The 17333-nt window shown below is 37.9% G+C and overlaps 1 protein-coding gene across 2 annotated transcripts; it reads right to left on the reverse strand.

The window, feature by feature from the left end:
- Positions 1–1865: 1865 nt before the first annotated feature.
- On the reverse strand, positions 1866–15748 carry LOC106882573 (cytidine deaminase). 2 transcript variants are annotated; one of them, XM_014933290.3, is made up of 5 exons: positions 15592–15748; positions 6261–6371; positions 4878–4989; positions 2532–2586; positions 1866–2106 (listed from the first exon to the last, which is right to left on the reverse strand). In XM_014933290.3, exons 1-5 carry the CDS (start codon positions 15611–15613, stop codon positions 1999–2001), a joined length of 408 nt encoding a protein of 135 aa, XP_014788776.2. In that variant the 5' UTR covers positions 15614–15748; the 3' UTR covers positions 1866–1998. The 2 variants fall into 2 exon arrangements, with proteins under 2 accessions (XP_014788776.2, XP_014788775.2); XM_014933289.3 differs by lacking the exon at positions 15592–15748 and adding an exon at positions 9679–9967.
- Between the last annotated feature and the right edge of the window lie 1585 nt (positions 15749–17333).

Raw genomic sequence — 17333 nt, forward strand, 5'->3', positions numbered from 1 at the left:
TTGTCTGTTTTTAAGTTCTGAGTTCAAATTATGCCGAGATCAACTTTGCCTTTCATCCTTTTGAGGTCGGTAAATTAAGTACCAGTTGCGTACTGGGGTCAATCTAATCGACTGGGCCCCCTGCCCCCAAAATTTCGGGCCTTGTGTCTAGAGTAGAAAAGATTATTTTTCATTAAAGGCAGCAAGCTGGCAGAATCGTTATCACGCTGGATGAAATGCTTAGTGGTATTTCTTCTGTCTAATCGATTGCCCCCCCCCCCAAAAAAAATTTCAGGCCTTGTGCCTAGAATAGAAAAGAACATATGTGTATTATATGTGTGTGTGTGTATCTATATATCATGAGATCACAATGTCAACCAGAATATCTGGTGTTGTTATGCACCACTACACACAATGCACTTCTTTGCATTGTTGTGGTTTTCAAACGATGCCACACCACAGGTCGAGAGAGGAGGTCAACATTCACCTGATTAGAATATCAGTCCGCTATGGAGACACACCTATTTACAGCTGAGTGGCCTGGAATAATGTGAAATGAAGTGTTTCACTAAAGAACACAACGTGTAGTCAATGTGGGAATTGAAACCATAGTCATGGCTGAAACACCCTAACCCTTATGCCACATGCCTTTACATATATATATATATATATATATATATATATATATATATATATATATATATATATATCAGGGGACACCAAACTATGGCTCGCGAGCCAGATCTAGTATCTGCATTTGCCTCCGGTATGGCATCAGTGTTTGGAACAACTTATGTCTATGAGCAAACATTTTCAAAAATGAAGAATGTGAAGTCAGCACATTGAACGAGGTTGACTGAGGAACATTTGAAATCAATTCCCTTGGTTGGATTCAGCAACTCCAAAGCAAATATTGATGATATCTTCAAAAGCTAAACACCAGTTTCAGAAATCTCACTAAACTCTTTTTGCTGCTTAGTTTGTGAGATTCGGATATGTGAGCACTCGGTGTTGTAACTATCTTATTTCTAACATCACCTTCTTTGATAACTTTTCGGTAAATAAATATATTGGTTGTCTTTATTTTATTGTGTATTCACTGTATTGTATTGATCAAAATGGTTATGCGGCCCATACTCATTATTTTAACGTCCACTTTCCATGTTGGCATAGGCTGCATGGTTCAACAGAGGGCTGGCAAGCCAGAAGGCTGCACCAGGCTCTGCTTAAAAATACTGCTCTCCTTCATTGCAGCTGATGGAATTCAAGCATCTTCCATCCATAAAAGTCAGAAAATATACATAAAAATAATTGACATCATTAAAATATTGGAATATAGTTTTGATATAGATGAGAAATAACCATAAGTGCAGGAGTGGTTGTATGGTAAGAAGCTTGCTTCCCAACCACAAAGTCCAGAGTTTGGTCCCACTGCATGACACCTTGAGCAAGTGTCTTCTACTATAACCTCAGGCTGACCAAAGCCTTGTAAGTGGATGTAGTAGAAAGAAAGTGAAAGAAGACCGTTGTATATAGGTATATATACATATATCTACATGCATGTGTGTCTTTATGTCTGTGTTTGTTCCCTCTACACTGCTTGATAGCTGGTGCTGGTGTGTTTGTGTCCCTGTAACTTAGCAGTTTGGCTGAAGGGACTGATAGAATAAGTAATAGGCTTTTAAAAAAAAACAAGTACTGGCACCAATACATTCAACTAAAAATTCTTCAAGGTGTGCCCCAGAATGGCTGCAGGAGTAAAAGATAAAAGTTATTCTTTTAAATTCAATGCATTTTTGCTGCAGAAACATCACTGTGTAGAGATGAGAAGACATCTTAATGTAATTGGAGATGAATTATGAAAATAGACAAACAGCACCAACAAATATAGGAAAAATTTTTTAAAGACCTTTATTTTAAAACAAAATAATTAACCGTTGTTTTATTATACATTATAATGGTGAATTTACTAAAGTAGATGAAGAATATCCATTGCACATTTGAAATGCTGCAACTGAATTATTTCAAGTGTGACGGCTTAAATGCCACAGGAAGTAATTGACTAACAGTCATTTTCTCAAAGCTACCATCGTTGCTTGTTAAGTACACATCCCAGTCGGTACCAAACTATATAGAAAAAAAGTAAAACAGTTCAAAAGTATTAGATTTGCAATAAGATAACAAAATTTAAATGGTTTACAATTCCAGTTAAAACACATCTTAGAATGATTTAACCATTTAGTATTTAAACTGACAATATCTGGCCCAAATATTGTATCTGTTTTATATTCAAAATGAACAGATCTGGCCTCTCAAACCTACCCTACAATGTCATTGTGAAAGTAAACAACCACATAACTGAAATCTTGAAGTTACAAGATATTGCATGATTAATTGAAAACAATTTGAATGAATAAGATTTACATTTGATGGAGTGAAGTAACTTGAATGCCAAATGGGTTCATGGGATCAAAAGACAGGTGAATTAACATTTACCTGTGATCATTTAGACGGGGAGATTCAAAAGTATAGATGCAAAGGATATTACTTACCTCAACCATAAATTGTCGACAAATACCACAGGGTGCTATTTTATCTTTTTTGTCACTGAAAGCATAAAGGCAACATTTTGTCATCTAAGTAAAACGCCATAAATTTTTTGGAGATGAGTATTGCTCATTAAATTGACTGTAGAATAATAGTAGTATTCAATGTTGTGACCTTAGACAAACAAAAGTTGAAATTTGAACTCATACAACAGATAAATAAAATTGTAATTTAACATTCATCAGAACATTTTATTAGCATTCTTATTAAATTATACAGGGTGGCCCAAAAGTAGGTTCACAGTCATTCAACTATCACTTTTGCATTCGTATATTAACAGTTTAGATCTTAATCATAAAAAAATATGAAACCATTATTCTATAGAGTAAAGATTGTTTGCCAACATAACATGGCAGCCCTGGTTTGCTGTAATTAGCCCCAGGAGACATCGTCTCTAGCTGATTATATGATATGGTCTGTGTCTTCATATTTTCAAACAAGGACACAGATTGTGTCGTATAACCAGCTGGAGACGATGTCTCCTGGGGCTAAATTACAGCAACATTCGTCCTAAACCAGGACTGCCATGTTATGTTGGCAAACAATCTTTACTCCAAAGTACTGTTGCTGAATATCTCCCGTTGTGAGATTTAAGAATAGTAATTTTCTAATTTATTATTCTATGATAATTTAGTTAATTGTATGATAGCAATTTAAATGTAATAAAATGTTTTAAAAGAAATTTCAAGTGCTTATGTGATAACCGTAAACCTACTTTTGGGTCACCCTGTACTAATCAACTGGAGTTGCAAACAATAACCTCTGCAATCAAATCTTCTAAACATTGAGAAATATTGATTTCAAATTTTGGCACAAGGCCAGCAAGTTTGGGGCAGGGACAAGTTGAATATGTTGACCCCAGTGTTCAACTGGTACTTATTTTATGAAGCTTTTAACATTAGAGATATTAATGTGTGTTGGGTGGCCATGCTTACACTGTAAAACCAGAAAGAAAAATGGCCCAATCAGGCTCAAACTTCAATCACATGACCACAATAGTACTGACTATAAGCATGCATTTGCAGAAGGCAGTGAGACAATAATAAAGATATGGTATGACGAAAGTGCAGATAATTTTTGACTTCTCCTTGTTCATATATATAAATATGTCTATAGCACTTAATCAGTTTAGAGAGCAAAAATATCATTCATAAAAAACACACATGTTCAGGATTTCATAGCTTGAATATTAAATTTATTTCAGATTTCTCAAGCTAGTCATGTCAATACAGATGGATTAACAACTCCATATGAGATAACAGATTGCTATTTGAGTATATGCGACTTGAAAAAGACAACCATCGAGGGGAGATAATTCCTTGAACGGTAAACAGACTCTTAAAAGAGCAGATACTTCATACACTCGTATAGGAAATACAAAGAAAAGACAAACAGTGGGAAGGTAATGGAAATTACAGAAGAAACTAAGATTTAGTGGAGTTATCAGTGTTTAGGCATTTGTACATTCAGGTGGTGTATAAATAGTTGAGATTAATGGATACAGCACAGCATGGAGAAGGAATAATTTTAGTGACTGGAATGTGTTCACAAGATGTTCTATAAGCTCACTTGAAATAGCATTATTTTTTGAAGAACCTACAAACCTCCAGGGACTATAAACACCAAGAGTGAAATGTTCTCATCTTGTCCACACTTTACAAAGTATATTTTAGTAGGAATTAATGATAGACCACCATACAGACAGACAACAACCCATTCATTTAATTGTGATTCAGTGAATATATTTCCCATGTGCCATCATGTCTGTAGCAATATATATATATATATATATATATATATGTAACACCCAAAACTGTTTATACACCCCCACATGGTTGTGCAAATGCCTAAACATTGATAATCCTCTTATATATCAACTTCTATCATTTCAATAAGCTTTCCACTGTGTTTTTCCTTTTATTATATACTCCAAAGAAAAAAATCTCTCTGGTGTACCAACTGTACAGGACTGTATCTCTAACAGATCCTCAAGCTTTTAACATCACAGATATTAATGCATGTTGAATTTTCATTATTTGGCCAGAAGTCAGGTTTGACAAAAGATACTGATAGAATAAGTACCAGGTTAAAAGGAGTACTGGGGGTGGGGGTCCATTCATTCAACTAAAAGTTCAAGGCAGTAACCAAACTGACTAAAAAATCAGATCAACTGGAACCTTTGTCGTCGTAACCAATGAAAGTGCCAGGTAAGGGAGAAAAAGCTGTGTACAGAAGGCAGTTTCAAGAAGGAAAGGTTCAAACTGTAGCATAACTTATATAAGAAAAATTACCTTGCAATAGCGATAGCTTTGAAGCTCTTCTTTCCTTCGGACACCGCTTTAACCATTGCTGTTCGCTCAGCACAAATGGTTCCACCATGAGAACAGTTTTCAACATTGCATCCTGTTTATTGAAAAACAAAAATTCAAATTCAAATATGAATGTACTGCTGCTGCCATCTTAAATTCATTTTGAGACAATCACACATATACATGCAAACAATGATACATATATTTTTGCTATCATGCAAAAGTGTCATAAGTCCAAAAACGTTGCTTTTTCAGAAAACAGAAAATAGTTTCACCATTCCATAGCAAAACCTTTGTACTACACTTTGACACTTTTTAATATCTTGGCATCAGAAGCAGCTGGAGATACGATAGTTTTACCAAAAGAACTGGTTATTGCAAGCAAAAATAAATATTCCAAAAACCACATGGTTCCAGGTTCAGTCCCACTGCATGGCACCTTGGGCAAGTGTCTTCTACTATAATCTTGGGCTGACCAAAGCCTTGTGAGTGGATTTGGTAGACAGAAACTGAAAGAAGCTTGTGCATATGTACATATATTATGTGTGTGTGTGTATTTATGAGTCTGTATTTGTCTCTCCACTACCACTGATAACCAATGTTGGTGTGTTTACACCCCTGTAACTTAGAAGTTTGGCAAAAGGAACTGATAGAATAAGTATTAGGCTTACAAAGAATAACTCCTGGTGTTGATTTCTGTGACCAAAACCTTTTAAGGCAGTGTTCCAGCATGGCCACAGTCAAGTGACCAAAACAAGTAAAACAAGTAAAAGAATGAAAGTATATGTATGTATATATATATATATATACGAGGGAAAGTCAAAAATTATATGCACTCTGGTTTTTTTCAATGTATTTACATCAGGACTTCCCCTCGTATATATACACACGCAAGCACAGACATCATTGTTTTAACATCCATTTTTTTCCATGCTCACATGAGTCAGACAAAATTTGTTATGACAGATTTTCTACAGCTGGAGGCCCTTCCTGTCACCAACCCTCACCTGTTTCCAAGCAGGGTAATATTTCTCCAGAACCAGACATGTCTGCAAAGAATATTAGAAATGAAGGACATTGCTTGTATGACAGTGACACCCCTTTATAACTATCGTATGATGTGAAGGCAAGGAGACTAACACTCACACACGCAAAACAGGCGTCTTTTAGATTCTGTCAACCAAATCCAAGTTGTTTACCTGACAATAGAAAATGCAAACTATTCTGTACAGAATTCACATGCTTGGATGAATAAGTTAAAGAAAGATGTACCAAATGCCATGCACAAAGAGGCCTGCTCTTACTGATTCTTCTAGAGTCGGGGACAATGAGAGACCAGTGCACAATTTTTAGTAAAAATCTTACCAGTGATTATGGAATCATCTTCAGTCAGTAGAGCTGCACCAACCCTGAAGTTGCTGTAGGGGCAGTAAGCCTTCTCTTTGGCTTCTGAAGCAGCTTGGATAAGGCTTTTAACTGTATAAAAAAAAAATATATATATATATGTGTAAATATATATATATATATATATATATATATATATATGTGTGTGTGTGTGTATATATATATATATTTTAAACTCAAAGATTTTATGCATCATCATCAACAGAAACATAAGGTAGACAATCAAGATTCTTTAGAAAATTATTTTATTGCAATATTTTACAGCAAGAGAAGTTTGTGACCTGGCAGAATCGTTAGCTGGCTGGACAAAATGCTAAGCAGCATTTCGTTTGTCTTTACATTCTGAGTTCAGATTCTACCAAGACCGAATTTGCTTTTCATCCCTTGGGGTGGGGGTGGGGGATCAATAAAATAAGTACCACTGGGGTCAGTGCAATTGACTCCCCCCCCCCAATTGCTGGTGTTGTGCCAAAATTTGAAACCACTATTTTACAGCAAGGGATGATGTTTAGAACTCTCAAACTACTACACAGAACAGAAAATTTTGATGAAACAAATAAGAGAAAACTTTTTTTTAAATTACAAGAGTATTCGGATAGCAAGATGGTCTCCTCTACAGGTTTAAAAAACGATTTTTTTCCTTAGTATTTTGCTGAGGCAGAATGTTGTGAGTAGACCATTTCCCTGATTCAACTGCTAATACTGAAGTTGGCAAAATTTCACTGTTCTTTCCCCTTTTCTTTGAGCTTCCTTCATTTCTCTAACACGATGACATGATGCAACATTGTCTTCATAAAAATGCAACTGCCTTCATCGCATTGTAAAAATCTTTAGCCAACATCTTAAGGGTTTTTAGAAATTGAAAAGTAAACTAAAACGTAACCTAAAGTAATTGCCCCTTAAGCTGTTGATCACATGCCAAAGTAGCACCTTTTCTCTTTCCCTTTGGAGGAATTGTAAACAAAGTTTATTTCTTGTAGGTCAAGAAACCAAGTACAGGTTTTATCTTTGTTATCTCATCCTTGCATCTGCTGTTTCCATGGAAACAGATAATTGTGACTTCAGATCTTTTTAATGTATCATATAGATGTAATTTTTGATGCTGAATCCAAATTTGTTATTCATTTATTCCAGAAAAATTTTGCAAAAATGTTACAGGTGTTAAAAGTTTGATGATTTCCAGAATTTTCAGCCAATCAGAAAACAGCGCGTTCACTGCCTCTTCCATCATCAGGGGGTGAGGGTGAGGAGCATCAGCATGTCAAAACATTGCTACTTCCCTTGTACATATACTCACAGAGTTGAAACACTCACTACCAGTTTGCCATCACCCCTTCCTTTCTCATTCATTTGTGGTGACAGAAAAACACAAAGTATTATTATACTAAGAAGATTACCTTTCCCGTATCTCCTTCTCTTTGTATATATGTGCAGCATCTTTGGTTACTATAGAAACAGAGCTTTTTGCCACAGTGATGTGTAAAATACTCACTTCTGATTGGCTAAAATACCCTAATTCTGTACATTTTAAAGGCTAATAATTTTTTAATTGTGGATTTATAGGGAAAGTGAATTTCGTTTTCATAATTAGTACACAAAACTTAATCCATATTCCAAATTTGAAAACAGTTGGAACAAAATTGTAAACAGTGACAAAAACCACAAAGATCCGAAGCTTCTAATTGGCTAAAGTTATATAACTTTAGAGGTTGGTTAAGTTTTTATTATTAATAATAATAATAATAATAACAATAATAACAATAATAATAATAATAATAATAAAAAAGAAAAAATGAATGTGATTTACACCATCAGCAAGTAAAATTAAATATGGAGAATATTTGAAAAAATTCTGGTAGTGCAAAAGATGCCCTGAAATGACGCGAGATACTATAAAATGTGTCAAAAGAAAAACAGACCCCCCCCCCCCTAGAAATTCTGACTTATGTGGGACAGCTATTCCGAAAGTCTGCCACTCTTGGAGTTGTTATATTCATAATACTTTAAACAAAACATTTAACTCAAGAACATGTGTGAAGTGAATGTGATTGAATTAGAAAATGCGGGTCGCATACTCAGCTTCAAGGAGCTTATTACAGTTAGTGTCGAACGCTTGTTTGGCACTGTTACAATGTGTACATGTCATTGAGTAGATACTGGGCATTCTATTAAGTTACGATCACAAAATGGAAAGGAAACCTATCGTAACTGGTAATCTTTCAGCATTAGTAGACGTCATTCACACATTCAACGTTCGCTTATCAAGTAAAGAGGGTGAAAGACGTCGTCTAACAATACCAAATGATTGTCATTGTGAACAATGGGCATTAAAAAAGAAATTTCAGAATCGTAGTATCTATATTTTTAAACACGATATTCCAGCTCCACCCTAAATCGAAAAAGTATTAAAAACAAAAAACTGGATGTTAGAAAAAATTAAAAAACAAAAACAAAAATGGGCGGAACCCTGGTTTAAGAATCTCATATAACACCACGTAACTATTTTTATTTTTGGAGTTTTCTGAAAATTTTTGCGAATTATTTTTCTCCACACACAAATTCATACGATGATGGAAAAAAGTTTTTAAATTTCTCTTTTTTTTTATCTTTAAACCCCTCTTCCTGTAAATCCACTTTAATTTTGATCAGAATTTAAAATACGGAGAAAAATATTGAACAATATTAATATATGTCAGAGAGACAAAGAAACGAGGAAGATATCAATCGGGTGGTCGTTAGATGTGCTAAAAACAACAGCTAAATCACCCTTAAATCACATATTTTTTTTCTATATTCGTATGAATTCCCGCGTGTAGAACACAAATCCAAAATATAATGAACTTGTGTACAACCCACCAAAAAGAAACGGTGGTGGTGGTGGGGGGGGGTTATGTGTACTGTTGGCGAATTCAGGAAGTTTTGAAGGATGTAGTGTCTCGGCAGCTAACAACTGATGCACGAAGCTCCAAAAAATTTTAATCTAGAATTTATGAGGGGTTATATGGAGTACTTAAACAAGAATTCTGTCAAAACATGTTTTGGTAAAATTCTATTTCAGTTGGGCAACAAGAATCTGGATAGGGAATAACTGACTGTTTTTATTTAGTAGATAAACCTATTACGTAGAAACATGTTTGTTGCCTTCCTCTTTCCATATTCGTTATGATCACCAAATTTACTTTGTAGTTTTATAATAGATTGTCCAAGAAAACTCATTAAATAATAGCAGTATTCCTTTGTAAGACAAACGAAACGAGAAACATCGAGTTGAGCAACGGCACCTAATATTCCACACGAACGTGCCACCCAATATGAATAAAGGAAACCCGTATCATGGATAATATTTTCATAGTTAAGAGATTTCTCAAGTGAATCTTACCACGTTCATTTACAGCAGTACAAGGCCCCAGTTCTGTCGGACTTGCCATTCAACGAGGATATCGTTGAGCGAAGAATTACGGAAGGGAGAGTACTCTATTGAAATATACACAGCTGTTACGCACACACCCACAAAGTGGAACTTCCCTTGAAGAAGTTAATTCGGCACTATCATGCTATTAGCTGTCAGAAGTGAAAGTGCTCACTGCTAGTGAAGTATCTGTCTGTCGATTCTTTGGCTACTGACAGCTAATACCATGACTGGCCGGAGCGAGCTATATGTCTGTCTGTCTGTCTCTCTCTCTATCTATCTATCTATTACTCGAAAGTTCGCGCGTCCGCGCTAGCTAGTCGTGAGTGGTCGATCCTATTATTTTTAAACTTCAAACTTCATTTGTTTTCTATTTTGATAAATTCTCTCTGTTGAAAATTATATTTTTATATTTTAAATAATTTGCAATTTCAGGAAATATGTTTTTATATTAAATTTGTGTTTTCTACTCACGACTAGCTAGCGCGGACGCGCGAACTTTCGAGTAATAGATAGAGAGAGAGAGAGACAGACATATAGCTCGCTCCGGCCAGTCATGGTATTAGCTGTCAGTAGCCAAAGAATCGACAGGCCAGCAACAGGCAGACAGACAGATACTTCACTAGCAGGCAGTGAGCACTTTCACTTCTGACAGCTAATAGCATGATAGTGAAAGTCGGTCGTTACTCGAAACATTCGGAAACCGAAACTATTTTTCTTGTAAGGAATTTAAGAGAAGGCACGGCGAATTCGAGCAAGAACAACAGACGTTCTTCCGCTGACACTCCTAGCTTCTCGTTAATTGTAAAATGTTTGTCACCCGATATGCTTTATATTCGAAAATTGTTCGTGATGGGAAGCATTCATAAACCGGGGTTCCATTTATATTCATACTCACACTCACATATATATGTATATGCGGTAATCTTCAAGTTTAGGGGGAAAACATAAATAAATAAAAATATTCAAGGGAAATAACTGAACGACTTACCAGTATTATCCGTTTTCTTCTAGCTGTTTATAAATAAATCACACCCTAACCCTAACGTCAATCAAATCACGTGTGTGATTTATTTATAAACAGAGATGTACGGATAATACTGGTAAGTCGTTCAGTTACTTCCCTTGAATTTTTTTTTTTTATCCCCCTAAACTTGAAGATTACCTGTATATGCTTATATATATATATATATATATATATATATATATATATATATATGTGTGTGTAATTTAAAAATAGGATAAAATCTTTCTCAGAATTTATCAAGTAGTCAGCATGAAAAACCTCATAAGGGAAAAATTATTAATTATTCCCTTTAAATATATTTATTTATATATATTAAAGGCATTACTATACATAAATGCGTGAGGCATTTATGTATAGTAATGCCCTTAATATAAATATAAATAAATATACATATATATATATATATATATGCGAGATCGTTGCCAGTGCCCCTGGACTGGCTTGTGCGGGTGGCACATAAAAGACACTATTTCGAGCGTGGCCGTTTTCGTGCGGGTGACACGTAAAAGCACCCACTACACTCTCTGAGTGGTTGGCGTTAGGAAGGGCATCCAGCTGTAGAAACTCTGCCAAATTAGATTGGAGCCTGGTGTTGCCATCCGGTTTCACCAGTCCTCAGTCAAATCGTCCAACCCATGCTAGCATGGAAGGCGGACGTTAAACGATGATGATGATGATGATATACTCTCACTCTCTCTCTCTCTCTCTTTTACTTGTTTCAGTCATTTGACTGCAGCCATGCTGGAGCACCACCTTTAGTCGAGCAAATCGACCCCAGGACTTATTCTTTGTAAGCCTAGTACTTATTCTATCGGTCTCTTTTGCCAAACCGCTAAGTTACGGGGACGTAAACACTCCGCCATCGGTTGTCAAGCGATGGTGGGGGGGACAAACACAGACACACAAACACACATACATATATATATATATATATATATATATACGACGGGCTTCTTTCAGTTTCCGTCTACCAAATCCACTCACACGGTATCTGCGGAGCCATTCGAATAGCAGGTGCAGGTGTTGGTCATGTCCTTCGTCCGAGCTAATGGTCATGAGTATGTAGGTGGTAACCTTCTGGGTCTTGCAGCAACAGGTGACCTGCTGATTTTGATGTGGTGGGTGACTTCGTACTTGATCGGCTGGTTGTGGAATACTGGTCGAGTGACGTCCGGATATTCTTTCAGGATAACACTATGGCGAGTTGTCGTCGCTGTGAGCAATATAGTTGGGCTGACTGTGGCCTTACGAGCGGCTATGCTGCGCACAGTAAGCTGTGTGGTACTGTCGACAAGTCGTCTGTTTTTAATGTCTACCAGGAGACCGAAATGATGCAGGAAATCGGGTCCTAAGATAGGGGTCAGCAGGTTGGCAATGACAAATACTCACTGAAAGGTGAGGCATAGTCCTAAGTTCAGCGTTAGGGGCTGTTTACCGTCGGTTGGAACGGGTGAGTGGTTAACTGCCTGAAGACAGACTGGTGTCTCTTTTCTTTTTCCTGAAGTGTTGGAAACAGGGATGATGCTGACTTCTGTGTCAGTGTCAACAAGGGAACGCGTGCCTGTTACACGATCGCAAATGAAAAACAGGCGACATTGTGGGTGCGAGCCAGGAACTTCGTCGCGTTCAATTCCTGGCTGTGTCGTTTCCCGAACTGGATGATGAAAACGAGGATGGGATCGTGCATTTTTGCGCCCGTGTTCCATACTTTCGGTGGTACCAACACGTGTCATGTGATTTGCGAGTAGCCCTGGGGCTTCGGGGCCGTCAACCATATCGAAGCGATCTGTTGCTGCTTTGACACTGGATACCACGCGATAGGGTCTGTATCTGGTCAGTCAGGGCCTATATCTGTGAAGTCTTTATAAACATGACTTGTTTCAAAGTTAATTTTCTATATCAAACATGTTTCACTAAAACGTGTGTGTGTGTGTGTGTGTGTGAAAGCTCTGCCAGTGGAAAGGAAAGAATTACACATTAAAGTGATATGATTAATCTAAATGTTATCGTGAAATTGATGTTATGTCGGTAGCAACAATACAACCGTCCCTACCACCACTGCTGCTGCTGTTGCTGCTACTACTACCACTACTACTACTACTAAAAGACCTACGACTACAAAAGATAAAGAAACCCTAACCCTCACCCCAACCACACTGCCATCCTGTAAAAGGAAAGTAGCTGTTATGTAATGTCCTGAATGCTTCAGAGGTTTGCTCATACAATCCAGAATACCACAAATCACTAACGATAACACCATAATCACAATTATCATCACCGCCACCACCAATACCACAACTCACTCACCATCTTAATTAGATTAGGCATATTAGATAAGGTCATTCTGAAATACCTTTGATCAACGAGGACTGATAAACAATATAAATGATTGCCACAACCAACAAGAACACCTCCAACACTGCCACCAATACCAACACCACCAAAACTATCTCAACATCAGCTTCTCAGTGTTCTTTTCTTCCTCACAGAATACACCATCTTTCACAATTTGAATTAGTTTATTTCCTCAGATTTGACTGCTTTACTATGGAATTTTGACTCAAATAATGTCAAAACATCTATCAAGGACCTGACGTTGTGATTTGCTTGAATATTGCCCATGTGATGAACAGAATCATCACATCGCGTTGAATAGGGTCGAGTGACAATCTCCTCTTTTAGCTTGCTTCCTTCTGAGCCTATCAACCAGTATAAATTCAGCACTCCATTGACTATTAGACAGAGAGCTTTGGGATACAGATGCTGTGCGAGATGGCCAACAGAAATGGTGGACAGCAGCTGACACCACAAAAGGAGTGAATAGTCAGGGAACGAATGTCATTAGGAGTCAGTCGTCAGCAAGCAACTAACAACATTTTATCTGCTGCTACACCAAGAACAAAAACTCTCTCAATGTTTTGTTGATCGTAGTTATGACAAACATTTGATTTTTGCACAGATAAAGAATAATTGTTTATCAAAAATGTCAACAAACTCCAGTGTTCTTTTTCGTACAAATCTATGACACATGATGAAATGATATCTCCTTCCTCTTCGCTGGGACATTTTTACTCTAGTATTGTATTTCTTCATTTCTCATATATTTTACAATTTGAATCATGAAATCCCAAACAGTGTGGTGTATAAAATCACGTACAACAACTGTAATGAATTCTACAACAGACAAATATACAATAGGCTTAAAGAACACCTCTATGCTAATGCTTCTTCCTTCAAAAACCAACTACAGGATTGCCACGCCCACTGAACAACCAGCTTAAAGTTATTTAAAAGACAATGCTCTACAACGACCAGGTTTCATTAGAAAAGGAAAGTAGTTTCACACATTCAATTTGAATTTTGGAAAAGGGGCCTTGCAAGTCTACCAGATAGAAGGAAGAGCATTGTAGGAAATGAGGGAGAGTATATTTTAGATTAAAAAAGAAGTTTGTTTATCTTAGTTTTGAAAAATAAAAGAAGTATAAAAAAACCACATTATTTATAAAGACTACCAAATAAACTATGTTTTGGCACAACTATGTTTTGCCTTGTGAGTGGATTTGGTAGACGGAAACTCAAGGAAGTCCATCGTATATATCATCATCATCATCATCGTCATCGTTTAATGTCCGCTTTCCATGCTAGCATGAGTTGGACGATTTGACTGAGGACTGGTGAAACCAGATGGCTACACCAGGCTCTAGTCTGATTTGGCAGAGTTTCTACAGCTGGATGCCCTTCCTAATGCCAACCACTCAGAGAGTGTAGTGGGTGCTTTTACGTGCCACCGGCACAAAGGCCAGTCAGGCGGTACTGGCAACGGCCACGCTCAAAATGGTGTATTTTATGTGCCACCTGCACAAGAGCCAGTCCAGGGGCACTGGCAATGATCTCACTCAAAAGTCCTTACACATGCTGCGGGCACAAGTGCCAGAAAGGCGACGCTGGGCACAGGTGCTATCCCGATTTTGCTTGCCCCAACAAGTCTTCGCAAGCTGAGTTTCATGTCCAATGAAGGAGACGACGTTGGCATGGGTGTCAGTCGTCGAATTTAACTCGATTTCGATTTCGCTTGCCTCAACAGGTCCTCGCAAGTGGAGTTTAGTGTCCAATTTAACTTGATTTCGATTTCACTTGCCTCAACAGGTCTTCGCAAGTGGAGTTTAGTGATCAATGAAGGAAGGTACGCATAAGTGGACTGGCTGAGGCCTTAGATTTAGGTCTCACTTGGCTTACCGGGACTTCTCACGCACAGCATATTTCCAGTTGGCAGAGTTTCTACAGCTGGATGCCCTTCCTAACGCCAACCACTCAGAGAGTGTAGTGGGTGCTTTTACGTGCTACTGGCACGAAGGCCAGTCAGGCGGTACTGGCAACGGCTATGCTCAAAATGGTGTATTTTATGTGCCACCCGCACAGGAGCCAGTATATATATATATGTACATGTGTGTATATGTTTGTGTGTCTGTGTTTGTCCCCCCCAACATCGCTTGACAACTGATGCTGGTGTGTTTACGTCCCCGTAACTTAGCGATTCAGCCTAAGAGGCCGATAGAATATGTACTTTGCTTACAAATAATAAGTCCTGGGGTCGATTTGCTCGATTAAAGACGGTGTTCCAGCATGGCCGTAGTCAAATGACTGAAACAAGTAAAAGAGTAAAGAGTAATTAAAATTAGTATGTGCGTGTGTGTAATGAACTGATTGTCTATACTATAGACAATCAGTTCATTACGCCAGACTCTATAGTGCTCAAGTGTACTACAACTCATCAGAAAAAATAACCAAAACTACATGAACAGTACAAAGAATATGCACGGAAAGTGAACATTGAGCGAATCTTTAAAAAAACTTACTTTTTTGACTGATTTCTGCCATAATATTGTTTTGTCAAACTGATGAATGTGGAAACAAACTACAAAAGTGAAACTTCACAAGTCAGGATGTTTTTATAATACTGATTACGTCACAAGTAGACTTCCAGTTAATTTCCTATCAAAGTTGTTCTAGGAAAATAATCTCTTCTTATCACTTTCTTCCTTATATGTGACTGTATGTATGTGTATGGGCGTGTGCATGTATATGTATGGTGGTGGGTGGAGTGAAATATTTTGCTACAAATAAATGTTTTTATCAAATGTAGGTTTATTTTGTTACCACTGACAAAATAATTGTTTGAAATGCCAGAAATAGCAAACAAGTCTCCCTCAAATCACACCTGATGTCTTAAAAAGATCACACTCAATAACTAGTCCTAAATATGAAGGGGCACTGAAAAGTACCTAGGGTGAAATAAAATACAGAAGAATCAGTTGATTATGATTTTATTCAACAAATTCTACTCTCAGAGTCACACACTTATTGCAGCAGTCCTTCAGTTTTTCTAAGCCCTGTAAAAGAATTCAGAACACTGGGCCTCCAACCAGGCCTCTTTAGCAGCAATCAATTCTGAATTGGAGTGAAATGTCATTCCCTTGAGATGTTTCTTCAGTTGTGGAAAAAGGGGTCCAAGTCAAAAGAGTAAGGTGGGGATGGTCTACCAATTCAAAACTAAAGTCACATATTTTCTGTAGAATTTCACGTGTTGTGTACTGGCGCAAGGAATAAGTTCTGATTGGTTGTAGGTTTTGTGATGACACCTTAATTTTGATTAAAAATATTTTCCCTTTTGGACAAAATATTTTTCTATTGGCAAAGTTCAGTATTCTGCCTGGTTGACTTCCTGGTTGATTTCCTGGTAAGAAACTTGTTTTACTTAATATTCGTGTAGCGTTCAAGTTGGTTGGTTCTCTTAAAAGGTCACTATTTGGGTTGGACGATTTGACTGAGGACTGGTGAAACCGGATGGCAACACTAGACTCCAATCTGATTTGGCAGAGTTTCTATAGCTGGATGCCCTTCCTAACGCCAACCACTCAGAGAGTGTAGTGGGTGCTTTTACGTGTCACCGGCACGAAGGCCAGTCAGGCGGTACCGGCAACGGCCACACTCAAAATGGTGTATTTTATGTGCCACCCGCACAAGAGCCAGTCCAGGGGCACTGGCAACGATCTCGCTCGAAAATCCTTACACATGTCACGGGCACAAGTGCTAGAAAGGCGATGCTGGGCACAGGTGCTATACCGATTTCGCTTTCGCTTGCCCCAATAAGTCTTCGCAAGCTGAGTTTCATGTCCAATGAAGGAGACGACGTTGGCACGGGTGCCAGCCGTCAAATTTAGTTCGATTTCACTTGCCTCAACAAGTCTTCGCAAGCGGAGTTTAGTGTCCATTGTAGGAAAGGTACGCATAAGTGGGCTGGCTACACCCCTGGCAGAGGCCTTGGATTTAGGTCTCACTTGGCTTGCCGGGTCTTCTCACGCACAGCACATTTCCAAAGGTCTCGGTCAGAAGTTATCGCCTCGGTGAGGCCCAATGTTCGAAGGTCTTGCCTCACCACCTCAGCCCAGGTCTTCCTGGGCCTACCTCTTCCACGGGTTCCCTCAACTGTTAGGGTGTGGCACTTTTTCACGCAGCTATCCTCATCCATCCTCACCACATGTCCATACCAGCACACCACAACTGATGCTTCTTATGTTCAGCTTTTCTCTCAAGATAC

The sequence above is a fragment of the Octopus bimaculoides genome, chromosome 12 (assembly GCF_046866305.1).
Source record: "Octopus bimaculoides isolate indiv1 chromosome 12, ASM4686630v1, whole genome shotgun sequence".
NCBI classification, from domain to species: Eukaryota; Metazoa; Mollusca; class Cephalopoda; order Octopoda; family Octopodidae; genus Octopus; species Octopus bimaculoides.

What these genes read in the sequence shown, in the direction of transcription:
- LOC106882573 (XM_014933289.3), bottom strand. Translation starts at nt 9,727, where the DNA reads ATGGCAAGTCCGACAGAACTGGGGCCTTGTACTGCTGTAAATGAACGT. An exon ending in AAAGCTATCGCTATTGCAAG is followed by an intron (nt 2,587 to 4,877) that starts GTAATTTTTCTT and finishes TTATGCTTTCAG; the next exon opens with TGACAAAAAAGATAAAATAG. An exon ending in GTCGACAATTTATGGTTGAG is followed by an intron (nt 2,107 to 2,531) that starts GTAAGTAATATC and finishes TTTTCTATATAG; the next exon opens with TTTGGTACCGACTGGGATGT.